Source organism: Bubalus bubalis, chromosome 6 (genome assembly GCF_019923935.1).
Source record: "Bubalus bubalis isolate 160015118507 breed Murrah chromosome 6, NDDB_SH_1, whole genome shotgun sequence".
Taxonomy (NCBI): Eukaryota; Metazoa; Chordata; class Mammalia; order Artiodactyla; family Bovidae; genus Bubalus; species Bubalus bubalis.
This window is the reverse complement of record NC_059162.1, coordinates 93191013-93217560: the sequence shown is the minus strand read 5'-3', so window position 1 is coordinate 93217560 and position 26548 is coordinate 93191013. Positions and strand designations below refer to the sequence as shown.

Here is a 26548-nt window from a genome sequence, read left to right as displayed (position 1 = left end):
ATGAATATTCAGGACTGATTTCCTTTAGGATGGACTGGTTGGATCTCCTTGCAGTCCAAGGGACTCTTAAGAGTCTTCTACAACACCACAGTTCAAAAGCATCAATTCTTTGGCTCTCAGCTTTGTTTGTAGTCCAACTTTCACATCCATACATGACTACTGGAAAAACCATAGCTTTGACTAGATGGATCTTTGCTGGCAAAGTAATGTTGCTGCTTTTTAATATGCTGTCTAGATTTGGCATAGCTTTTCTTCCAAGGAGGAAGCATCTTTTAATTTCATGGCTGCAGTTACCATCTGCAGTGATTTTGAATCCCCCCAAAATAGACTGGGTTGCTATTTCCTTCTCCAGGGGATCTTCCTGACCCAGGGATCAAACTTGCATCTCCTGTATCACAGGTTAATTCTTTACCACTGAGCCACCAGGGAAGTCCCTTGGCACTATTTTACACCTGGGTATAACAAGGTCTTTTCCCTCATGTTAGTTCAGTTCAGTCACTCAGTCATGTGCAACTCTTTGTGACCCCATGCACTGCAGCACACCAGGCTTCCCTATCCATCACCAACTCCTGGAGCCTGCTCAAACTCATGTCCGTCGAGTCAGTGATGCCATCAAACCATCTCATCCTCTGTAATCCCCTTCTCCTCCTGCCTTCAAACTTTCCCAGCCTCAGGGACTTTTCCAATGAGTCAGTTCTTCACATCAGGTGGCCAAAGTACTGGCACTTCAGATTCAGCATCAGTCCTTCCAATGAAGACTCAGGACTAATTTCCTTCAGGATTGACTGGTTTGGTCTCCTTGCAGTCCAAGGGCCTCTCAAGATTCTTCTCCAACACCACAGCTCAAAAGCATCAATTCTTTGGTGCTCATCTTTCTTTATTGTCCAACTCTCATATCCATACATGACTACTGGAAAAACCATAGCTTTGACTAGATGGACCGTTGCTGGCAAAGTGATATCTCTTCTTTTTAATATGCTGTCTAGGTTGGTCACAGGTTTTCTCCCAAGGAGCCAGCATCTTTTAATTTCATGGCTACAGTCACCATCTGCACTGATTTTGGAGCCCCCCAAAATAAATTCTATCACTGTTTCCATTTTTTCCCCATCTGTTTGCCATGAAGTGATGGAACTCGATGCCATGACCTAATTTTTTTGAATTTTGAGTTTTAAGGCAGTTTTTTCACTCTCCTCTTTCACTTTCATCAAGAGACTCTTTAGTTGTTCTTCACTTTCTACCATAAGTGTGGTATCATCTGCATACCTGAGGTTATTGGTATTTCTCCCAGCAATCTTGATTCCAGCTTGTGCTTCATCCAATCTGGCATTTCTCATGATGTACTCTGCATAAAAGTTAAATAAGCCTTACTGATAAGGCAACATTTGAGCTAAAATTTGAAGGAAGTAAGAGAGCTATCCATGAGAGATATCCATGAATATAACAAGCAGTCCAATGGTGCTGGAGTGGAATAAATAAAGGAGAGAGTGGCAGAAGATAAAGCAAGAGAAGGGCATGGAAAGAACAGATTATATAGAACCATGGAGAACACCATCCTTATGAATCTTTATATTCTGCCTGAGATGGGAAGCTATTGGAGGATTTGGGGTAGAGGATGACATGATGTTTAAAGTGATTACTCTAGTTGCTATGTTGAGAAGAGATTTTAATGGAACAAGCCTGAAAGCTGGGGAACCAGACAGGAGGATAGACAGGAGGATATTGTAAGAATCCAAGTTGGTTCTGACAGGGGCTTGGACCAGGGTAGCAGGTGGGAGAGATAAGAGATAGTCCTTGGATATATTTTAAAGACAGAGTCAGTAGGATTTCCTAACAGATAGGGTATTGGATATAAGAATAAGAGAGGAGTTAAAAGGTATTTCCAAGGTTTTGTCACAAGCAACAGAAAGGAAGGAGTTGCCATATACTAAAATAGGAAAAGCAGATTAGGGTAAGGACAACAGGAGTTTACTTTTGGACACATTAGGCTATTTTGATAACCAGGTGTATATGTTGAATAGACCACTGAATGTATCACTCAAGTTCAACAGCAAGGTACAGTCTAGACATAAAACATGGATATATCAGCATATAAATTTCTTTTAAAGTTATGAAACTAGACAAAATTACCACAAGGAAGCGAGATTGGATAGGGAAGACATATACAAGTACAGAGTCTTGGGGGTATACAAAGATTTAGAACTATGGGTGATGAGAAATCAAGAGGATGAGAAGGAGCAAAAATAAGGTAGGAGGAGAAGAGAAGAAAGAGGAAGGCATGGGAGAGGAGGAGGAAGAGAAGATGCATCCTGGAAGCCAAATGGAGAAAGGGAGGAAGAAATGATCACCTGGGTCAAATGCTGCTGAATAAATAAGATGAGAGAAGAGTGACAACTGAATTCAGTAACCTGGATGTTGAGAAGAATGGTTAGTGGAGTAGCAGGGGAGAAAGAAAATGGTAAGAAAAAAATTGGAGACAGCATGTACAGACCACATTTTGGATAAGTTTTGCACAAAAGGGTGAAGAGATATGAGGGCAAGACCTGAATAGGTATTAAGTACTAGAAATTAGGTCAAAAGAAGTGGTTTTTGTTTTTTTTTTTAATTATGGGAAAAGTATCAGCTGGTGGCAATGATCCAAGAAAGGGGAAAAAATAATTCAGGAGAAAGAAAGGATGTTGCTGGATGATGTCTTTGAATAAGCAAGAGATGAGACTTGTTGCAGAAGCCCAGAACTAGCCAAATTGCCAATATCCATTGGATCATAGAAAAAGCAAGAGAATTCCAGAAAAACATCTGCTTCTGTTTCATTGACTACGTTAAAGCCTTTGACTGTGTAGATCACAACAAACTGTGGAAAATTCTTAAAGAAATCAGAATACCAGACCACCTTACCTGTCTCCTGAGAAACCTGTATGCAGGCCAAGAACCAACAGTTAGAACCAGACATGGAACAATGGACTGGTTCCAAATTGGGAAAGGTGTACATCAAGGCTATATATTGTCATCCTGCTTATTTAACTTACATGCAGAGTACATCATGAGAAATGCCAGGCTGGATGAAACATAAGCTGGAATAAAGATTGCCAGGAGAAATATCAATAACCTCAGATATGCAGATGACACCACCCTTATGGCAGAAAGCAAAGAGGAATTAAAGAGCCTCTTGATAAAGGTGAAAGAAGAAAGTGAAAAAGTTGGCCTAAAACTCAACATTCAAAAATCTAAGATCATGGCATAACTGGTTCCATCACGTCATGGCAAATAGATGGGGAAACACTGGAAACAGTGACAGACTTTATTTTCTTGGGCTCCAAAATCACTGTGAACTGTGACTGCAGCCATGAAATTAAGAGATGCTGGCTCCTTGGAAGAAAAACTATGACCAACCTAGACAGCATAGTAAAAAGAAAAGACATCACTTTGCCAGCAAAGGTCCATCTAGTCAAAGCTATGGTTTTTCCAGTAGTCATGTATGGATGTGAGAGTTGGACAATAAAGAAAGATAAGCACCAAAGAATTGATGCTTTTGAGCTGTGGTGTTGGAGAAGAATCTTGAGAGGCCCTTGGACTGCAAGGAGACCAAACCAGTCAATCCTGAAGGAAATTAGTCCTGAGTCTTCATTGGAAGGACTGATGCTGAAGCTCCAATATTTTGGCCACCTGATGTGAGAAGCCAACTCCTTGGAAAAGACCCTGAGGCTGGGAAAGATTGAAGGCAGGAGGAGAAGGTGATGACAGAGGATGAGATGGTTGGATGGCTCAATGGAAATGAGTTTGAGCAAACTCTGGGGGATGGTGAAGGACAGGGGAGCCTGGTCTACTGCAGCCCATGGCGTTGCAAAGTGTCAGACATGACTGAGCAACTGCACAGCAACAACAAAGAGTATAAAGAGTTCATGGTAATAGGATAGAAAGCCTGTAGATACGATGGTTGGAGCTTAGAATTTTTTTTTTTTAATATTTATTTATTTGGCTGCTCCAGGTCTTAGTTGCTGCTTGTGGGATCCAGTTCCCTGACCAGGGATCAAACCTTGGCCCCCTGCATTTCGAATGTGGAGTTTTAACCACTGGACCACTACAGAAGTCCCTAGAATGTTCTTTTTGATTCTTTTTTTTTCAGTGAAAGAGGAAACTGACAGTATGATTAGGGGAAGAGGTGTTCAAGATTTGAGGACGGAAGTTATAAAATAGTCTAAAAAAAATACTCTACTATAAAATTAAATTAAAAAGTACACCTGAAACTAACACAGCATTGTAAATCAACTATACTTCAATACGAGGCTTCCCAGGTAGCACAACAGTAAAGAGTCTGCCTGCCAATGCAGGAGACACTGGGTCAGGAAGGTCCCCCGGAGAAGGGAATGGCAACCCACTCCAGTATTCCTGCCTGGAGAATTCCAGGGACTGAGGAGCCTTGCAGGCTACAGTCCATGGGGTCACAAGGAGTCGGACACGCCTGAGCGACTGAACAACAACAATCAAGGACTTGTTCTCTGTCAAGCATTTTCATGTGTTTTACTTTTTTTTTTTTTTTTTCTTTTTTAACGTGCAGTTTGCAGGATCTCACTTCCCCAACCCGGGACTGAACCTGGGACAAGGTCGTGAAAGTGTGGAATCAAAACTTTCAGACCACCAGGGAGCTCGCTACATACACTATCTTATTTATAAGGCATTCTCATCCCATTTTACTGATGAGGAAGTTGAGCTTTAGAGAAATTAAGAAGCTTGTCCAAGAGCAGGCATTCCAATGCAGTATTCAAATTCAAGGCTCCCTACTCTTAACAACTACCCTTTTCCAAGACATCCCTTCTGTTAATTTTACTAGTGTACTAATTTATTGCTCTCTTTCAGGGTTTCTTGGAGCAGATTATAAGGGTTTTCTTGATACTTTTTAGGTCATAAGAAACAAGATAAGTGCTATTGCCAGTTCTAAGAGAAAAGTCTTTAAAAAAAATATTTTTAAATGTATGCATTTAAAATATCCCTCAATATCCATGGGTTCTCTATCCCCGGATTCAACGTCTATGGAACATGTTCAGAAAAAAAATTTTCATGAGGTTTCAAAAAGCAAAATCTGAATTTGTTAGTACCAGCATATTATATGTAAATATACAGAATTTACATTGTATTAGTTATACTAGTATGAGCAAGCTACAAGTCATTTAAAGTATAGAGGAGGAAATATTTAAGTTATACCCAAATACTACTCTTTTTTATAAGGTACTTCAGTTTCACGGGATTTGGGTATGGTGGACCCTGAAATCAATGTCCCTGGGGACACAGAGGGACCATCATATTCTGTTTCCCAACTCCACAGAGCTGGTCCGTGGGCGTGCCTTTGACGGGCAAAGGGAACATGGTATTGAACCCTATGGCGTAGGTTTTGTGGGAGACTTGGGCATAGACGTGTGGGTAGGAGTTGACTGAGTGGTTGGTCTATACGGCGTGAATGAGGTGGAAGGAGAACGGCTGGGTCCTCACCGGATGGAGTGGTGGGTGGCCCGGGTGGGGGTGGTGAGGCCCGTCCTGGGGGCGGGGTCTACGGTGGGCGAGTGCGCGTCGCCGCGCCCGGCATTTCAAACCTCGCGGGTCGAACGCTGAGAGTCAGCTCGCCGAGCGGGTGTTGCTCAGCTGCTTCCTGGCGCGGGTCGAACTCTCGCGGGATCCAGGCCCACTTCGACGGCAACTCTCTCCTCGACGCCTCACCGTCGCCATGGTTTACTTCTTGCACCCAGGCCTTTCGCCCCGGAACATCGTCCCTCCGGACGCTCGGAAGGATATACTAGGCTTCCTCGTGGTGCAGGTGAGCTCCGAGGAGGGCAAGAATCGGGGGTAGGAAATGGAACGCGAACCTCGGCTGGACGTCAGCCCTGGGCGAGCACGGCAAGTCGTCGGGGACCGTGCGGAGACATTTTTGGCTCGTTTGACCTACGCGGGGGGTAACGTCTGAAGAGGCTGAGCCCCTGTTAGGCTTCTGTGTTCAGATGCTGGGAAGTGCTTGTCGGAGAGGAGTTTACCGCCCGGGGCGTCCCAGCCTCCGAGCGCGCCGACCCTGGGCAGCGGAGGAGTGGCGGGGTGTGTCCCGCCTCCCGCTTGACCTTGGGCGGGTCTTCTCCTCTGGTCCCCTTGGTTCTCCTGTGCAAGTGAGTGCGTGCGTGCTAAGTCGCTTCAGTCGTTTCCAACTCTTTGCGACCCTATGGACTGTAGTCCACCATGCTTCTCTGTCCATGGGATTCTCCAGTAAGAATACTGGAGTGGATTGCCATGCTCTCCTCCAGGGGTATCTTCCCTACCCAGGGATCGAACGCGTCTCTCCTGTCTCCTGCATTGGCAGGCGTATTGACTAGCGCCTCCTGGGAAGACTACGTGCAAGCGCGGGCGACAGCTATTTTGCAAGGTGGTGTTAAGTTTAGACGTAAGCACTGGGCGTGGCTTTATGCTTGGCCCGTGGCATTTATTGTCATCCTGCGCCCAAATGCCTTAAACTTCAACTGTTCCCTAACGTATGTTGGGGACTTGTTGCTCCCCAGAGTATGCGACCTGTCGGTCCTGGGATTGTTAACAGAAAGAGCCCGCCTGGAAGAACTGGAACCCTAAAGAGTGAAATTCCTAAAATTCCATGTGTTCTTTTCGGCCCCGCGCACCGTTTCCCTCGGAATCCCTTTCAAACGAAATTGAGCAACACGCAAACCAAAAGAGTGTGTATTTGGAGCCTACTGTGTATCAGTTGTCGCATTTCTAAAATCTCCCGGATTTTTTGGTAGGCATTGATGGTCTCCATTTTACTAGTGTGTAGGAAAATTGAGAACCCTTGACTTGCTCAGGATCTTGAACCTGACATCATTTCTGATGTGACTCCATATTCTACAAAACCCCAAGGGCCTCCCTTCTTAGAACTCAAAATCTAGTGAACGCTCAACCCATAGTATGGAGGAAAGGAAATATTCTGATTGAGGTTGCACTTTACACACTAACGCCTTGTTGGCCTTTGTGTCCTGCAGAGATCTAACCTGTAATCCTGTAGACCCTTTTGGACTCACTTTTAAAAGCTTCTTAAATAATGCATACATTTATTTGTTATTGTTCAGTTGCTAAGTCCTATCTGGCTCTTTAGCGATCCGATGGACAGCAACACTGCTCCACTCTCCTGGCCTTCACTCTCTCCTGGAGTTTGTGCAAATTCACATCTTGTCTTTTGGGTTGGTGATGTTCTATCGATCATCATCTCATCCTCTGCCTCTCCCTTCTCCTTTTGCCTTCAGTCTTTCCCGGCATTGGGCTTCCCTGATAGCTCAGTTGGTCAAGAGTCTGCCTGCAATGCAGGAGATTCCTCAGTAGGGAAGATCCGCTGGAGAAGGGATAGGCTACCCGCTTCAGTATTCTTGGGCTTCCCTTTTGGCTCAAGAATCTGCCTGCAATGCCGGAGACCTGGGTTCTGTCCCTGGGTTGAGATCCCCTGGAGAAGGGCGAGGCTACCCTCTCCAGTATTCTGGCCTGGAGAATTCCATGGACTGTATGGTCCATGAGGTCAAAAAGAGTCAGACAGGACTGAATGACTTTCACTTTCCCAGCATAAGGGTCTTTTCCAGTGAGTCAGCTTTTTGCCTTAGGTGGCCAAAATATTGGAGTTTCAGCTTCATCATCAGACCTTCCAATGAATATTTAGGGTTGATTTCCTTTAGGATTGACTGGTTTGATCTTGCTGTCCAAGCAACTCTGAAGAGTCTTCTCTAGTACCGCAATTTGAAAGCATCAGTTCTTTGGCACTCAGCCTTCTTTATCGTCCAACTCTCACATCCGTATATGACTACTGGAAAAACCATGGCTTTGACTGTTTGGACCTTTGTCGGCAAAGTGATGGCTCTGCTTTTTGATACCGGGTTTGTCACAGCTTTCCTTCCATGGCACAAGCGTCTTTTAATTTCATGACTGCAGTCACAGTCTGCAGTGATTTTGGAGCCCAAGAAAATAAAGTTTGCCACTGCTTCCACTTTTCTCTTTCTCTTTGTCATGAAGTGATGGGACCAGATGCCATCATCTTAGTTTTTTGAATGTATACTGTTGGGGGTATGAGGTTGAAAGAGGAGAGTGAAACAGCTGGCTTAAAATTCACCATTTTAAAAACTAAGATCATGGCATCTGGTCCCATCACTTCATGGCAAACAGGAGGAGAAAAAGTGGAAACAGTGACAAAACCAGACTGGATGAAGCACAACCTGGAATCAGGATTGCCAGGAGAAATATCAGTAACCTCAGATACACAGATGATACCACCCTTATGGCCAAAGTGAAGAGGAAGTAAAGAGCTTTTTTTTTTTTTTTTTAAAGAGCCTTTTGATGAAAGTGAAAGAGGAGAGTGAAAAAGCTGGCTTAAAACTCAACATTCAAAAAATGATGATCATGGCCTCTGGTCCCATCACTTCAAGGCAAATAGATGGGGAAAAAATGGAAACAGTGACAGACTTTATATTCTTGGGCTCCAAAATCACTATAGATGGTGACTGCAGCCATGAGATTAAAAGATGCTTGCTCCTTGGAAGAAAAGCTATGACAAACCTAGACAGTATATTAAAAAGCATAGACTACTTTTCCAGCAAAGGTCAGTCTAGTCAAAGCTATCGTTTTTCCAGTAGTCATGTATGGATGTGAGAGTTGGATGATAAAGAAACTTCAGCACCAAAGAATTGATGCTTTTGAACTGTGGTGTTGGAGAAGACTCTAGAGAGGCCCTTGGACTGCAAGATCCAACAAGTCAATCCTAAAGGAAATCAGTCCTGAATATTCATTGGAAGGACTGATGCTGAAGCAGAAGCTCCAATACTTTGGCCACCTGATGGGAAGAACTGACTCATTTGAAAAGACCCTGATGCTCGGAAAGACTGAAGGCAGGAGGAGAAGGAGACGATAGAGAATGAGATGGTTGGATAGCATCACCTACTCGATGAATATGAGTTTGAGCAAGCTCCGGGAGTTGGTGATGGATAGGGAAGCCTGGTGTGCTGCAGTGCATGGGGTCCCAAAGAGGCTGAGCGACTGAACGGAACTGAACTTTCACCCTTATCAAGAGGCTCTATAGTTCCTCTTCACTTTCTGCCATTAGAGTGGTATCGTCTGCATATCTGAGGTGGTTGCTATTAGTCCAGCAGTCTTGATTCCATCTTGTGATTCATCCAGCCTGACATTTGTTTGTAGCTAATGGAAAAGCTGAGTAGTTAATGTATGTCCTAGCACAGCATGTCAGGTACATTTTTTGCTGCCACTGACGTAATTGAAATGCAAGGTTTTCTTTAGAAAAGTGATCAGACTAATTCATTTCTGTGTGGGTCATTTGGTTAAGATTTTATTTTTAATTAATTAAAAAAATTGTACAATTCATGAATACTTTTCCTTTAGATTTCTCTGTTGTTTTAAATTTTATTTAGCAATGTTTTGTAGTTTTTAATGTAAATATCTGTTACATATTTTGTTAAATTTATCCCTGTTTTTGTTAGTACTGTGAATATTTTTTAAAAGTTTGTAGTTTGGGGGGGTGTATTGATCTTGTATCTTATGACTTTGCTCAAGCTACTTTAAAAAAAATAGAAAAAAATTTAATCAAAAGTTGGTTCTTTGTAAAGATCAATAAAATTGATAGGTCTTTAGCCAGGATAACCAAAGGAAGACTGAAATAACCAATATCAGAATGAAGGAGCTACTGTCACTACTGATGTAAAGCCACATATATTCTCTGTTTTTTTTTTTATGTTTTCTTAAGATTTTCTTTATAATCTGTTACCTGCAAATAAAGACAGCTTTACTTATTCCCTTTCAATCTGTGCTTTATATTTTCTTTTCTAAAAAATGCAATATCTAGGACTTTTTGTAGAATGTAAGAGAGAAGTGGTGAGAAGAGACATCTTTATATCATTCTAGCTCTTGGTGTTCCCATAGATGTCTTTTATCAAATTAAGGAAGTTTTCTTCTATTCTTAGTTTGCTGATTTTTTTTTGTTTTTGCTTTTTTCAATCATGGAAATCATGAATGTGTTTTGAAATGTGTTGAAAAACTTTCTCAGCATATATTAAGGACATATGTTTTTGTTCTTTATTGTGTTGATGTGGTAGGTTTTATTGATTGTGAATTTAACTTTACATTGTTGGACCTTAGTTCCTGGACCAGGAATTGAACTCTCACCTTTGACAGTGAAAACTCAAGAGTCCTAACCACTGGACTGCCAAGGAATTCCCTCCATTGAGTTTTTTTTTTTTTTCCAATTGATTATTTTAAAAGTTTCATTCTATCTTTTCTGTTGATTTACTAGTTCTATTCCTCTTCTCTGAATGGTCACACAAAGATAACAGTTTTTAAAATGTGGACTCAAGACCTCTGGGGTCTCTAAGACCCCATTCTGTTTTGTTAAGCCTCACATTAATGAAACTTGCAAAGATGTAAAACAGTGCTGCCATTGTCACTAAACTTTTAAAAATTCTTTTTGAAAATATAGCTCTTTAAAAAAAATGTTCTTTATTGGGAACTTCCTGGTAATCCAGTGGTTAGGACTTGGTGCTTTCACTGCTGCGGGTGCAGGTTCAGTCCTTGGTCTGGGAACTAAGATCCCACAAGCCATGTGGTGTGACTGGGAAAAGAAAATGTTCTTTGTGTGAACATGTGATTGGTTTAATTTTTATTATTTCTGAATGAAATATTTTCAAGATTTCTTAGTTTTAACTTATAATACAGTAAATGTTGATATATGTAATCCAGTTTTTTAAGAGTACTGTTGGTGCTAAGACTAAAAAGTTTGAGAGTCACAGCTCTAGGTTTTAAAATGTACACGTTTGACTTACTGCACTGCTTCTAAATATATCACTTCAGCTTACAACAGTGTTCTTTGATTTTCTCCCCTCTTTCCTCTCCTTTGTACTGTTGAAATAATACATTTTACTTTTCTAAGTTGCACAGTATATTGTTTTTACTTTTTCTTTGATCAGTTATTAAAGAAATTAGGAAATAAGAAAAATAGTTTTATATTTATCCACATGCTCCTGTTTCCAGTACTCTTCCCTTTTCTCTAGATCCCAAATATCCATCCTGTATAATGTTTCTTTACTTAAAGAACATTTTACCTTTCTTACAGTGTAGATCTGCTGATGATAGGTTCTTTCTACTTTGTCTGAAAATATCTTTATTTTACCTTTATTTTTGAAAGATATTTCAATGCACTTAGCTTTTCTTCCTACTGCACTTAAATTTTTTAAAAAATTTTATTTATTTAGTTGGATCTTTGTTGCTGCATGGGCTTTTCTTTAGTTGTGGTGAGCAGGGGTGTTCTCTGGTTGCAGTGCAGGGCTTTCTCTTGTTGCTGAGCACAGGCTCTAGGATGTGCGGGCTGCAGAAGCTTGGCGTGTAGGCTCACTTGTGGCTCTGGGGCTCTAGAGCACAGGCTCAGTAGTTGCGGCACGTAGGCTTAGTTGCTCTGAGGCATGTGGGATCTTCACGAATCAGGGATAGAATCCATGTCTCTTGCTCTGGCAGGTGGATTCTTTACCACTCAGTCACCAGGAGAGCCCTCTACAGCACTTTAAAAGTGTTACTTCATTGTCTTTTGGCTAGCATTGCTTCTGATGAAAATTCAGTGGTCATATTTTTTCGTTTTAAACTGTCCACAGTACCTCCAGCTCCCCCTGCCCCACCCCTAGCTTAGATTTTTCTTTTTATCATAGGTTTTTAGCTATTTGTCATGTTGTAGTGTCTTGTTGTTGTTTATTTCACTTTGGGTCCATTCTTGCTTCCGGGATCAGTTGGTTGATATTTTGTATCTAATTTCAGTATTTTTTGACTTTTTAAAAAAGAAAGTTATTAACTTTATTGTTTTTTGTACCTGGTGAATTAGCTATGTAATTCAATAAATATTAAGCTATAAAACAATTTCATAGATTCCAAGTGTAGGCCATTGTCCTTGTTGACCTTTTTTATGTTTAAGTGTATTTATTTATTTTCTTGCTGCATGTGGGCTTTCTCTAGTCTCTGTTGAGATTCCATATTTATTCCCTTGTTATATTCATATTCTCCTGTATATCCATGAATTATAATACCTATTTTAAAGTTCTTGTTTGCTAATTATGTTATTTCCGGATCTGTTTCTTGTTCTCTTTTTTTGGCTGCATCATGCAGCTTGTAGGATCTTAGTTCCCCATCCAGGGATTAAACCCAAACCCTCTGTAGTGAAATTGTGGAGCCCTAACCACCAGACCTCCAGGAAGTTCCCTGGATCTATTTCTTGTGACTGATTTTATTTTCTTTCCTGCTTCTTACCATTTCTTATATTTTATTGTAAGCTAAACATCATGGGTCCTAGTGTGTTTAGATTTTTGTTGTCTTTTTGAGTCAGGCCTATATTTGAGGTTTTTAAAACAGATTTTTTTTTTTTTTTTGGTCTGTGTTCTGCCCTTCATGAGATCTTAGTTTCTGACCAGGGATGGAACTGAGGCCCTCGGCAGTGAAAGCGCAGTGTCCTTACCACTGACCGCCAGGGATTTCCGTGAGGTTTTTTTGGCTGAGCTGGGTGAAGATCTTTAGTTGCAGCATTGTAACTCTTGGTTGCAGCATGTGGGATCTAGTGCCCTGCCGAGGGTTCAGACCTCGGCTCCCTGCATTTGGACTCCCAGTTTGAAGTCTGTCACTGGACTACCAAGAAAGTCTCTCTGAGGTTTTTAAAGTGCTATTGAAGGGACTTCTCTGGAGGTCCAGTGGTTAAAGAATGCAGGGGCACAGGTTTGATCCCTGGTCTGGGAATTAAGATACTGCATGCACAAGCCACATGGTGTGGCCAAAAATAATAACAAAACAAAACCAAAAAATGCCGTTGTAAACTTTTAAAGTTTAATTTTCTAATTGTTGGTCATATATAAAATACAGCTTTTTGTTTGTTTTGATTTTTTACCTTATACCCATTAAAACATGTTAATTAGGAGAGTTATGTAGTAGTGTTTTGTATTTTAGAAATGATGAATCTAAACCCTCGGTTGAGATGGATTGGAAAAGGATTAAGAGTGGAAGCAGGATAATTTGGAGTTTTTTAGTATTCTTGGCAAGATATGGTAGTGACTTGAGTTAGGAACTGGTAGTGGAGTTAAAAAGAAGGGGATGAACTAGAAATTTATTTGGGAGGTTTGATAGGCATACAGAAGGAAATAGATGACACAGTCAGAATAGGGCTAATTTAATGAGAGTTTTGGAGAAGGAAATGGCAACCCACTCCAGTTTTCTTGCCTGGAGAATCCCAGGGACGGCGGAGCCTGGTGGGCTGCCATCTATGGGGTCGCACAGAGTCGGACTGAAGCAACTTATCAGCAGCAGTGAGAGTTTAATTAAGGGATTACTTCCAAAGATAAGGGAGAGGTATGGAAAAACCACAATAATATACTATTTCATGTCTAGTGACAGTAGCTCTTGCCACCCCTAGGCGCAGAGGACCTCTCAGAAGGAATGTCTTAGTTCATTTAGGCTGGTGTGACTAAAATTCTGTAGACTGGGTGACTCATAAAAAATATAAATTTATTTCTCACAGTTCTGGAAACTAGGAAGTTCAAGATCAAGGTGCTGGAAGATTTGGTGTCTGGTGAGAGCACGCTTCCTGGTTCATATACATCTTTTTGCTGTGTTCTCACATGGCAGAAGGGACAAGGGAACTCTCTGAGGTCACTCTTGTATGGGCATTAATTCCATTCAGTGAAGGCTTTACCCTCATGACCTAATGACTTCCCAAGGTTCCTCCCTCCAAACATCAAATTAGAGGTTAGATTGCAGCATAAGAATTTTGGAAGAATGCAGACATTTAGTCAATAGCAAGAACAGAGGACTAATCTTAGAGGAGTGATTAGTATGCCATAGCCAGCCCAAGATACTTTAAATGAGAAAGAACAGGGGAAATTATCTGTGTGGAGTTTAACCCCCAAAACATATATCCAAGTTTTAACCCTTAGAACCTGTGAATTTGACCTTTGGAGTCAGGATGTTTACAAATGTAATTAAGTTGAGGATCTTCCCCTCTTGCTTCTCTGCACCCCCGCCAGGTGGCTTGTGGGACTGGGGATTGAATTTGGGCCCTTGGCAGGAAAGCACAGAGTCCTAACTACTGGACCACCAGGGAATTCCCAGGTTGAGTATCTTGGTGAGAACATCTGATCCATCCTAAAGTTTTAGGCCAGACCTTAAATCTGATGTCTGGATTTATAGTGTTTATAAGATAAAGGGATAGAGATTTGAGACCTAGAGATACAGGGAAGAAGGCCATGTGAAGATTAGAGTTGTGCTGCCACAAGCTAAGGGAAACCACAGCCCCCAGAAGCTGATAACGTAAGAATTCTTCCCTAGGGCCTTCAGAGGAACAATGGTCCTGCTCATACCTTGATTTCTGGACTTCTGTCTTCCAGAACTATGAGAGAGTAGATACCTGTTGTTTTTAGCCGCCAATTTTGTGGTAATTTCTTATAGGAAATTACCTAGGAAACTAATACGTGTTCCAGTGTTTTGAGAGTTTCATGTCCAAACCAAACTGACAGCCAGAGGGTAAGGGAACCTATTCATGAAAACCTATTCATAGGATCTACACAGGTCACCTCAGCAGTAGAGGTGGAGAAGATTGAGTGGGTCTGGGTGGGAGGTAGTTAGCAAATAGAAGATGTCTGGCACAGGTAGAACCAGTAGGATTTGCTAATGTATTGGATCTGTGTGTTTTGTGGGATGTTGATTAAAGAGAAGGAAATGTCAGTAAAGATTAAGCAGCTGAATAGATGTTATGCCATTTACTGAGTAGGGAAAGACTGGATAAATGTAGTTTCCTACATGTTAAGTAGATATGTCAGGGAGGCAAATGGTTATCTAACACTGGCTTAACGAGAGATCTGGCCTGAAGATAATAATGTAGAATTCGTTGGCTTTATAGATAACATTTAGAATCATGTTATCGGTAATCAGACATTATAGAGGCAGAGTTATTAGTCATTAGTGGTCTTGATGGGAAGTCAGTCTCTAAAACATACTACTAATTTATAAAACAAAGACAAGTAACAAAATACTGTGGTATAATTCTATGTATATAAAGTTCAAAAACATGTAGAACTAAATAATATTCAGGATAATGGTTACTTCTGGGTGAAGGGATAAGTAGCATCAGGAAAGGGTATATAGGGACTTCAGAAATTTGATACATTCTATTTAAGCTGTGTCATAAATACAAAAATATTTTTAAAATATATTGTTGTATATTTAAATATTTTACATATGTTCTAAACTTCATTTATATGGATTTAGTCTTTACTGTATTTTAAATATGAGACTGCCATGTCCAATAATTTGGCAGATAATGTCATAAAGCCTTAAAAGGAAATATTCTGGATAAAATGCAGCAAATTCAATTACAGAGTAAAGGAAATCCCCAGCATTCCCACCCAATTCATAGAAGCTGGAAATCACCACTGTAAGCAGGCCCTGAAATAATCAAAGATTAGAGACTAGACCTTTGCCAAAGCCAGGTGGGAAGTTTGAATGGAGACTGTGAATTGTAATATATATATATAAATGTGAACTAACAAAAGCTGATTATACTTCAGGGAAATGGTAGATCTAAAAGTCTGCTTATAGAAAAGAGAAATAGGGGACCTTGTCAGTTTTGGCTTGGATTTTTGAATGAGAAAAATATCTCCTAAAAATGTGCAATCACAGGTCTGTCCTCAGACTCAGGGTTTTAATTGACATTTCTTGCTTGGTTCAGGAAATGTGTAGCTGAGAAATTATCAAAATGGTCACTGATGATGCCCCTGGGTAAGTAGCATTTAGCATAACCACCCGATGTGGCCTATCTTCTACCCAGGTTTCACAGGAGTCTAGTAAAATCTCACTAAAGATTAACTCAGAGACTTAAAGATTAGCTCATGGACTTCCCTGTGGCTCAGTGGTTAAGACTCTGTACTCCCAGTCCTAGGGGTATGGATTTGATCCCTGGTTGGGGAACTAATATCCTGCGTACTGTGCCATGAGGCCTTCAAAAAAAAGAAAAGATTAGCTCACATCTTAAATTATGAAACATGAACCTCTCTGATCAAGAACCAAGAGAATCAGGGGCTGTCCTGCTGGTGTAGTGGTTGGCAGTCTGCCTGCCAGTGCAGGAGATAACAGGTTTGATCTCTGGTTTGGGAAGATCCCACATGCCATGGAGCATCTAAGACTATGTGCCACAGTGCTGAGCCCTGTGCTCCAGAGCCCAGGAACCACGACTACTGAAGCCTGTCTTCTAGAGCCTGTGCTCCACACCAAGAGAAGCCACTACAATGAGAAGCCCATACAGTACAATGAAGACCCAGCAGAGTAAAAAACAAATAAGTAAATCTTTAAAAAAAAGAATCAACAGAATTAGATTCCCAGAGACTTCAGAAAATGGTACTAATGAAACACTATAAAGCAAGTGTGTTTAAAATTTATTAAATAAATATTGCATAGGAACCTGGAATGTTAGGTCCATGAATCAAGGCAAATTGGAAGTGGTCAAGCAGGAGATGACAAGAGTGAATGTCGACATTCTAGGATTCAGTGAACTAGATGGACTGGAATGGGTGAACTTACTCAGATGACCATTATATCTATTACTGTAGGCAGGAATCCCTCAGAAGAAATGGAGTAGCCATCGTAATCAACAAAAGAGTCCAAAATGCAGTACTAGGATGCAATCTCAAAAACGACAGAATGATCTCTGTTCGTTTCCAAGGCAAACCATTCAATATCACAGTAATCCAAGTCTATGCCCCAACCAGTAATGCTGAAGAAGCTGAAGTTGAACAGTTCTATGAAGGCCTGCAAGACCTTCTAGAACTAACACCCCAAAAAAATGTCCTTTTCATTATAGGGGACTGGAATGCAAAAGGAGGAATTCAGGAAACACCTGGAGTAACAGGCAAATTTGGCCTTGGAGTACAGAATGAAGCAGGGCAAAGGCTAATAGAGTTCTGCCAAGAGAATGCACTGGTCATAGCAAACACCCTCTTCCAACAACACAAGAGAAGACTCTACACATGGACATCACCAGATGGTCAACACCGAAATCAGATTGATTATATTCTTTGCAGCCAAAGATGGAGAAGCGCTATATAGCAGCAAAAACAAGACTGGGAGCTGATTGTGGCTCAGATCATGAACTCCTTATTGCCAAATTCAGACTGAAATTGAAGAAAGTAGGGAAAACCACTACACCATTCAGGTATGACCTAAATCAAATCCCTTATGATTATACCGTGGAAGTGAGAAATAGATTTAAGGGACTAGATCTGATAGACAGAGTGCCTGATGAACTATGGATGGAGGTTCGTGACATTGTATAGAAGACAGGAATCAAGACCATCCCCAAGAAAAAGAAGTCCAAAAAAGCAAAATGGCTGTCTGAGGAGGCCTTACAAATAGCTATGAAAAGAAGAGAAGCGAAAAGCAAAGGAGAAAAGGAAAGATATAAGCATCTGAATGCAGAGTTCCAAAGAATAGCAAGGAGAGATAAGAAAGCCTTCCTCAGCGATCAATGCAAAGAAATAGAGGAAAACGACAGAATGGGAAACACTAGAGATCTCTTCAAGAAACTTAGAGATACCAAGGGAACATTTCATGCATAGATGGCCTCGATAAAGGACAGAAATGGTATGGACCTAACAGAGGCAGAAGATATTAAGAAGAGGTGGCAAGAATACACAGAACTGTACAAAAAAATTCTTCATGACCCAGATAATCACGATGGTGTGATCACTGACCTAGAGCCAGACATCCTGGAATGTGAAGTCAAGTGGGCCTTAGAAAGCATCACTACGAACAAAGCTAGTGGAGGTGATGGAATTCCAGTTGAGCTATTTCAAATCCTGAAAGACGATGCTGTGAAAGTGCTGCACTCAATATGCCAGCACATTTGGAAAACTCACAGTGGCCACAGGACTGGAAAAGGTCAGTTTTCATTCCAATCCCAAAGAAAGGCAATGCCAAATAATGCTCAAACTACTGCACAATTGCACTCATCTCACATGCTAGTAAAGTATTGCTCAAAATTCTCCAAGCCAGGCTTTAGCAATACATGAACCGTGAACTTCCAGATGTTCGAGGTGATTTTAGAAAAGTCAGAGGAACCAGAGATCAAATTGCCAACATCCGCTGGATCATGGAAAAAGCAAGAGAGTTCCAGAAAAGCATCTATTTCTGCTTTATTGACTATGCCAGAGTCTTTGACTGTGTGGATTACATAAACTGTGGAAAGTTTTGAAAGAGATGGGCATACCAGACCATCGGACCTGCCTCTTGAGAAACTTGTATGCAGGTCAGGAAGCAACAGTTAGAACTAGACATAGAACAACAGACTGGTTCCAAATAGGAAAAGGAGTACGTCAAGGCTGTATATTGTCACCCTGCATAATTAAGTTATATGCAGAGTACATCATGAGAAATGCTGGGCTGGAAGAAGCACAAGCTGGAATCAAGATTGCTGGGAGAAATATCAATAACCTCAGATATGCAGATGACACCACCCTTATGGCAGAAAGTGAGGAAGAACTAAAGAGTCTCTTGATGAAAGTGAAAGTGGAGAGTGAAAAAGTTGGCTTAAAGCTCAACATTCAAAAAAATAATATCATGGCATCCGGTCCCATCACTTCATGGGAAATAGATGGGGAAACAGTGGAAACAGTGGCTGACTTTATTTTCTGGGTTCCAAAATCAGTGCAGATGGTGACTGCAGCCATGAAATGAAAAGACGCTTACTCCTTGGAAGGAAAGTTATGATCAACCTAGACAGCATATTCAAAAGCAGAGGCATTAGTTTGTCAACAAAGGTCTGTCTAGTCAAGGCTGTGGTTTTTCCAGTGATCATGTATGGATGTGAGAGTTGGACTGTAAAGAAAGCTGAGCGCCGAAGAATTGATGCTTTTGAACTGTGGTGTTGGAGAAGAGTCTTGAGAGTCCCTTGGACTGCAAGGAGATCCAACCAGTCCATCCTGAGGGAGATCAGTCCTGGGTGTTCATCGGAAGAACTGATGTTGAAGCTGAAACTCCAGTACTTTGGCCACCTGATGCAGAGAGCTGACTCATTTGAAAAGACCCTGATGCTGGGAAAGATTGAGGGCAGGAGAAGGGGACGAGAGAGGATGGAATAGTTGGAATGCATCACCGACTCAATGGACATGGGTTTGGGTGGATTCCGGGAGTTGGTGGGACAGGGTGGCCTGGCGTGCTGCAATTCATGGGGTTGCAAAGAGTCGGACACGACTGAGCAACTGAACTGAACTGAAACACATGATGAAATAAAAAAATGAAAAAAGAGCAATATACAATCAGACTATGAAGAACTAAATGTGACAGAGTAAAGAAATAGTGACCTGGAAGGTAGATCTGTAGAAATTACCCATGGGAAGCATAATTTCCATTTTCACATGGGAATGTGAACCAATTCTGGGTTTTGAGACCCAAGTAAAAGTCTGCTAAGACTGTTTCAGGGAATTTTTTTGCTTCCCTGAAATTGATGCTTCTTTCTGCATGAATTCTGCATGGCCAGGGTTTGAAGCAGTTAACTCTCATATGTTCTTTTGGGAATGCAAAATAATAGAGCCACATTACAAGAACAGGTGAGTACTGTCTTATGTAAAGTTAAATTCACACTTAACTTGTAGCAAGTGTGGAATTCCAGGGACACAGAAATCCCATTTTTAGGTGGCTACCCATGAAAAATGAAAACTGTGTTCCCACAAAAGTTTATGTGGGAAGCCCCACCAGGGACTTCCCTGGTGGCCTACTGGTTGGGATTTCAGCAGCCAGTGCAAGGGACACAGGTTCGATTCCTGGAATCATCTGGAAAGACTGTACATGCCACAGAACAACTAAGCTCAGCTAAGCTCTAGAGCCTGCAAGCCACAACTACTGAGCCCATATGCTGCAACTGGAGAAAGCCTGAGCACAACAAAGAACCAGCCCAACCAAAAATAAATTAAAAAAAATTTTATGTGAGTTGTTATAGCTTTTTTCAAATTTGTCTAAAGTGCAAATAATCCAAATGCTCTTCAGTTGGTAAAGAAAGAAATTGTAGTATATTCATTACAGTGGAATGCTTCTCAGCAATAAAAAGGAACAAACTACAGAAGCCTGCAACACAACCAATGAACCTGTGTTAAAATGCATTATGCAAAATGAAAGAAGTCAGATTTGAAAGGCCTAATTACTTAATGATTCTGTTTATATGACATTTTGGGGAAGGCAGGACACTGGAGACAGAACAAAGATGAGTAGTTGCTTGGGATTGTTAAGAGGGATTGTCTGCAAAGGGACACTGGGGAATTTCTGGGTTATGGAACTGTTCTATATCTTTATTATGGTGGTCGTAAACAACTGTATGGATTCATCAAAACTCATTGAACTAACTATATACCAAAATAATTTTTTCTGCTATGTATAAATTATACTACAATTAAAAGAAAAACAATGAATAAGAAAATAGTACGGTATTCAGAGTAAGAGTAAACTTACTGGAGAAATTTGGTTATGAAGAAGAGTAACTGAAGAGAATGTGGGAGTCAACAGAAGGTTTTTTTGTTTTTAAAGCAAATAATGGAGCATAAATTGTATGCTGCTGCTGCTGCTAAGTTGCTTCAGTCGTGTCCGACTCTGTGCAACCCCATAGACGGCAGCCCACCAGGCTCCACCGCCCCTGGGATTCTCCAGGCAAGAACACTGGAGTGGGTTGCCACTTCTCCAATGCATGAAAGGGAAAAGTGAAAGTGAAGTCGCTCCGTCGTGTCCGACCCTCAGTGACCCCATGGACTGCAGCCTACCAGGCTCCTCCATCCATGGGATTTTCCAGGAAAGAGTACTGGAGTGGGGTGCCATCACCTTCTCCAATAAACTGTGTAAGAGTGATCTATTTTATGGGAATTCCCTGGTGGTCTGTTGGTTAGCACTCGGTGCTTTCCTGCAGGGCACAGCCAGGAAAAAGAAGAATGATCCATTTGAGAAGGATAGTTTGAATATGTGAATAAATGAAGAAACAACAGGAGGAGCCAAGACAGGAGGGATGAAATCCAGCCAGCACATGTGGAAGTGTTGGTCTTTGCAAGGATGTACGTGTTTTCCATAGACGAGGAGACCAAGGAAAAGATGCATGCGGTTTTGAGCTAAATTTGATGGGGAGGTGGCTTCATTTTTTTCACTGAAGTGGATCAGATTCTGATACCAGTGTGAAATGGGTTTGAGGAACAAGTAGAAGGCATGAAATAATTGTTGCTTGATAGTGGGAGAGTGCCCTGTCTAAGGAGACTTTGAATGATTTCCAGCTACTTAGGGCTCATTTGAAGTTAATGTTCATGAATTTTCCATGACATAATATGTTGTGTGAATCTTCCCCTCTTCATAGATGATTACCTGCTGGGTGTTGCCATAAAAAAAGGTGAATAGCGAAGTTCTTCCAGGAGAATGTCTGAAGAGCATGATGGAGGAGAGGAAACAGGGAGTTGAGGATATTTATGAAGGTGGTGTGCTGCGATTCATGGGGTCGCAAAGAGTCGGACTCAACTGAGCGACTGATCTGATCTGATCTGATCTAAATCTATACTTTGGACTATGGAGGGAATTTATTCAGTAAAAAGTGGTGTGGAGGTCATTGAATGTATTGCATGTTGAAAATTTGACAAAGATGGCAATCCCTGGCTTATCGCTCTCTCTTTATGTCTGAATGCCATACCTTTCAAATGTTTGTTGAATGAACAAATGTCAGTCTCTTAGCGAAGATGTCTTATATCTCTCAGTTTGTATTCTTCTACAGCCTCCTGATTATAACAGTCTTTTATAGTGTGAACACTTTTGAGGGTGGGAATGGGCAGACCTTCTTATCCTCTGGCATGTGGTAATCACTGAGTAAATATTTGCTGAATAAATGACAGTATGATTTCTGCTTGTTTAGTTCCTTGTGTTGTATTGAAATTGTCAGATTTATTGGATGTATTCTCTACTAAACTGTTTGGTCCAAAAGGATTAGAGCTATATCTTACTCATCCCTGTATTCTCAGGGGCTGGCACAGAACAGGAGATAAGTGAAGGATTGAGAGAATTTAATTTTTTTTTAAAGATACAACAGAAGCTACAACAGGTAAAAATCTTCCACATGGTTGATAATTGGAATAAGGTGGTTTCATTACATATAAATCATTACAGTTAGAAGAATGTATCTTAAGATATTCTCATGTATAACATGACCACTTTTATGTTGAATTTTTGTAGATATAACAAGTTTGTTTGTTTGGGGCTTTGTTTGCTAGGAGGACGCATCTCCCTACTCTTTGGTCAACATATGCCTGAAAGTTCTGATTGCTAACCTGGAGAAATTGTGTTCTGAAAGATCTGATGGAACACTCTGTCTTCCGGAGCATTGGTGTTTTCCTCAGGAATTAGCTGATCAGTTCGTTTGGATGATGACTCAGCAAGGTAACGATAAGACTGCTTTATTGTATACATTTATAGCACTTTACTATTTGAAAAGCACTTTTGCATATAATTCTGTTTTGTTCCTCTCAACAACCTGCAGAGAAATGTAGAAATTTGTGTGGAGGTTGATTTTCAGAATCTTTCTGGGATCCTTTGATGAAAATTATCTTCCTTCTAGGTTTGCCCTGCTATAGTCTCATCTCCCATTCTTTTGATTGTGAATATGAACCTTTAAAAATTTTTTCCTTTGCTTCTTTTTGTAGTAGGGCTTTCAAAGGGCTGTGTTTGTTATGTTAGTGTTTTCTTAATGAAAAATTTTGGAGAGTAACACATGATTGAGATAAAATTCACATAGTGTATAATTCATCCATTTAAAGTATATAGTTCAGTTATTTTTTTTAGCATATTCACAGATTTGTGCAGCCATCATCCCAGGCAGTTTTCATCACCTCAAAAAAAACAAAACAAAACACATTATTCATCCCCCTATAATTCTTAGCAGTCGCTAATCTACTTTCTACCTCTATGGATTTGCCTTTTCTGAACATTTAGTGTAAATGGAATCATTTAATATGTGACCTATTGTGTCTTCAGAGAAGGCAATGGCACCCCACTCCAATACTCTTGCCTGGAAAATCCCATGGACGGAGGAGCCTGATGGGCTGCAGTCCATGGGGTCTCGAAGAGTCGGACACGACTGAGCGACTTCACTTTCACTTTTCCCTTTCATGCATTGGAGAAGGAAATGGCAACCCACTCCAGTGTTCTTGCCTTGAGAATCCCAGGGACGGGGGAGCCTGGTGGGCTGCCGTCTATGGGGTCGCACAGAGTTGGACACGACTGAAGCAACTTAGCAGCAATAGCAGCATTGTGTCTTGCTTCTTTCATTTAGCATAATATTGTCAAGGTTCATCCATTTTGTAACATCAACTACTACTGAGTTTTTATGGCTGTGTAATATTCCATTATATTGATATACTATCTTTTATTCGTTTCTCAGTTGATGAACATTAGGTTTTTTTTAAGATTTTTTTTTAATGTGGACCATTTTTAAGTCTTTATTGAATTTGTTACAATATTGCTTCTGTTTTATGTTTTGCTTTTTCGACCACAAGATGTGTGGGATTGTAGCTCCCAGACCAGGGACTGAACCCTCACCCTCTGCACTGGAAGGCAAGATCTTAACTCCTAGACTGCAGGGAAGTCCCTGTGTTGTTTTTATTACACATTTTGACTATTATGAATAATGCTTCTATAAACATTAGGGTATACATTTGTGTGTGTGGATATATGCTTTTACATCTTTGGGTGTATACCCAGGAGTGGAATTGCTGGGTTAAGTGGTAGCTTTGTGTTTAACATTTTGAAGAACTTCAAATTCTTTCCCAAAGTAGCTGTACCATTTTATGTTCCCACCAGCAGTTGGAACAGAAGAGTTCCAATTTCTCCACATTCTTGCCAAAACTTGTTATCTAATGACTTTGATGATAGCCATTCTGGTGGATGTGAAGTGGTATCTATTGTGATTTTTATGTGCATTTCCCTAATAGCTAATTGGCTTCCCTGGTGGCTCAGACAGTAAAGAATCTGCTTTCAATGCAGGAGACCCAGGTTTGATTCCTGGGTTGGGAAGATCCTTTGGAGAAGGGAATGGCTACCCACTCCAGTATTCTTGCTGAAAAATTCCATAAACAAGAGGAGCCTGGCAGGCTATAGTTCATGGAGTCACAAAGAGTGAGATGTGACTGAGCACGATATAAAATATAAATATTAAAAATGCACATATACCTCCTTTATCCATTCATCTGTTATTGGTATGTATGTACCTGTTGCCATTTTAAAAATTGTTTTTATAGGTCTTTTTCTTCTCTTGTGTTTTCCGCCTAGAGAATCTCCTTTAACATTTGTTGTATAGCTGGTATCCATTCATTTGTTGCTGGACACTTACCTTCCTTCCATTTCTTGGCAGTTGTAAATAATGCTCCTGCGAACATTAGGATGTATATATCTTTTCATATCAGTGTTTTGTTTTTTTCGTGGATATATACCCAGGAGTGGAATTGCTGGTCATATGATAGTTGAGTTTTTTTAAGAAAACTCCACAGTGTTTTCCACAGTAGCTGCACCAGCTTTTACATTCCCACCGACAGTATATAAGGGTTACCTTTTCTCCACCTCCTCACCAGCATTTGTTCTTTGAGTTCTGTCTGATGATAGCAGTTCTGATGGGTGTGAGGTGACACTTCATTCTGGTTTTGATTTGGACTTCCCTGGTGATTAGTGATGTAACACATACATCTTTTCATGTGCCTGTTGGGCATATGCATGTCTTTGGAGAAATGTCTTTTTAGGTCTTCTTTCCATTTCTAAATAGAATTGTTTGTTTTCTTGATATTAAGTTAAATGAGTTGTTTATGTATGCATTGTACATGTTTTAGGTTGGTGGAAAAGTAATGGCAATTCTTCAGACTGTGAATTTTAATTTTAAATCATTATCAGTTCAGTTCAGTTCAGTCGCTCAGTCGTGTCCGACTCTTTGTGACCCCATGAATTGCAGCATGCCAGGCCTTCCTGTCCATCACCAACTCCCGGAGTTCACTCAGACTCACGTCCATCAAGTCAGTGATGCCATCCAGCCATCTCATCCTCTGTTGTCCCCTTCTCCTCCTGCCCCCAATCCCTCCCAGCATCAGAGTCTTTTCCAGTGAGTCAACTCTTTGCATGAGGTGGCCAAAGTACTGGAGTTTCAGCTTTAGCATCATTCCCTCCAAAGAAATCCCAGGGCTGATCTTCAGAATGCACTGGTTGGATCTCCTTGCAGTCCAAGGGACTCTCAAGAGTCTTCTCCAACACCACAGTTCAAAAGCATCAGTTCTTCGGCACTCAGCTTTCTTCACAGTCCAACTCTCACATCCATAAATGACCACTGGAAAACCATAGCCTTGACTAGACGGACCTTTTTGGCAAAATAATGTCTCTGCTTTTGAATATGCTATCTAGGTTGATCATAACTTTTCTTCCAAGGAGTAAACGTCTTTAATTTCATGGCTGCAGTCACCATCTGCAGTGATTTTGGAGCCCCCAAAAATAAAGTCTGACACTGTTTCCACTGTTTCCCCATCTATTTCCCATGAAGTGATGGGACTGGATGCCATGATCTTCGTTTTCTGAATGTTGAGCTTTAAGCCAACTTTTTCACTCTCCTCCTTCACCTTCCTCAAGAGGCTTTTTAGTTCCTCTTCACTTTCTGCCATAAGGGTGGTGTCATCTGCATATCTGAGGTTATTGATACTTCTCCCGGCAATCTTGATTCCAGCTTGTGCTTCTTCCAGCCCAGCGTTTCTCATGATGTACTCTGCATAGAAGTTGAATAAGCAGGGTGACAAAATACAGCCTTGACGAACTCCTTTTCCTAATTGGAACCAGTCTGTTGTTCCATGTCCAGTTCTAACTGTTGCTTCCTGACCTGCATACAAATTTCTCAAGAGGCAGATCAGGTGGTCTAGTATTCCCATCTCTTTCAGGATTTTCAACAGTTTATGTGATCCACACAGTCAAAGGCTTTGGCATGGTCAATAAAGCAGAAACAGATGTTTTTCTGGAACTTTTCTTGCTCTTTTCCATGATCAAGCGGATGTTGGCAATTTGATCTCTGGTTCCTCTGACTTTTCTAAAATCACCTCGAACATCTGGAAGTTCACGGTTCACGTATTGCTGAAGCCTGGCTTGGGAGAATTTTAAGCATTACTTTACTAGTGTGTGAGATGAGTGCAGTTGTGCGGTTGTTTGAGCATTCTTTGGCATTGCCTTTCTTTGGGATTGGAATGAAAACTGACCTTTTCCAGTCCTGTGGCCACTGCTGAGTTTTCCAAATGTGCTGGCATATTGAGTGCAGCACTTTCACAGCATCATCTTTCAGGATTTGGAGTAGCTCAACTGGAATTCCATCACCTCCACTAGCTTTGTTCGTAGTGATGCTTTCTAAGGCTTACTTGACTTCACATTCCAGGATGTCTGGCTCTAGGTCAGTGATCACACCATCGTGATTATCTGGGTCGTGAAGATCTTTTTTGTACAG

General features: G+C 41.0%; 1 protein-coding gene across 2 annotated transcripts in view; it reads left to right on the top strand.

The window, feature by feature from the left end:
- Positions 1-4619: 4619 nt before the first annotated feature.
- The window catches only part of ZYG11A (zyg-11 family member A, cell cycle regulator), a gene marked incomplete in the record, with an annotated part of 61768 nt that continues 39839 nt past the window's right edge, over positions 4620-26548 (top strand). Inside the window, 2 exon segments of one of the 2 annotated variants that reach the window (XM_045166162.1) lie at positions 4620-5803; positions 22305-22470. In XM_045166162.1, coding sequence (XP_045022097.1) covers positions 5714-5803; positions 22305-22470 — 256 coding nt within the window. 2 annotated transcript variants of the gene reach the window in all.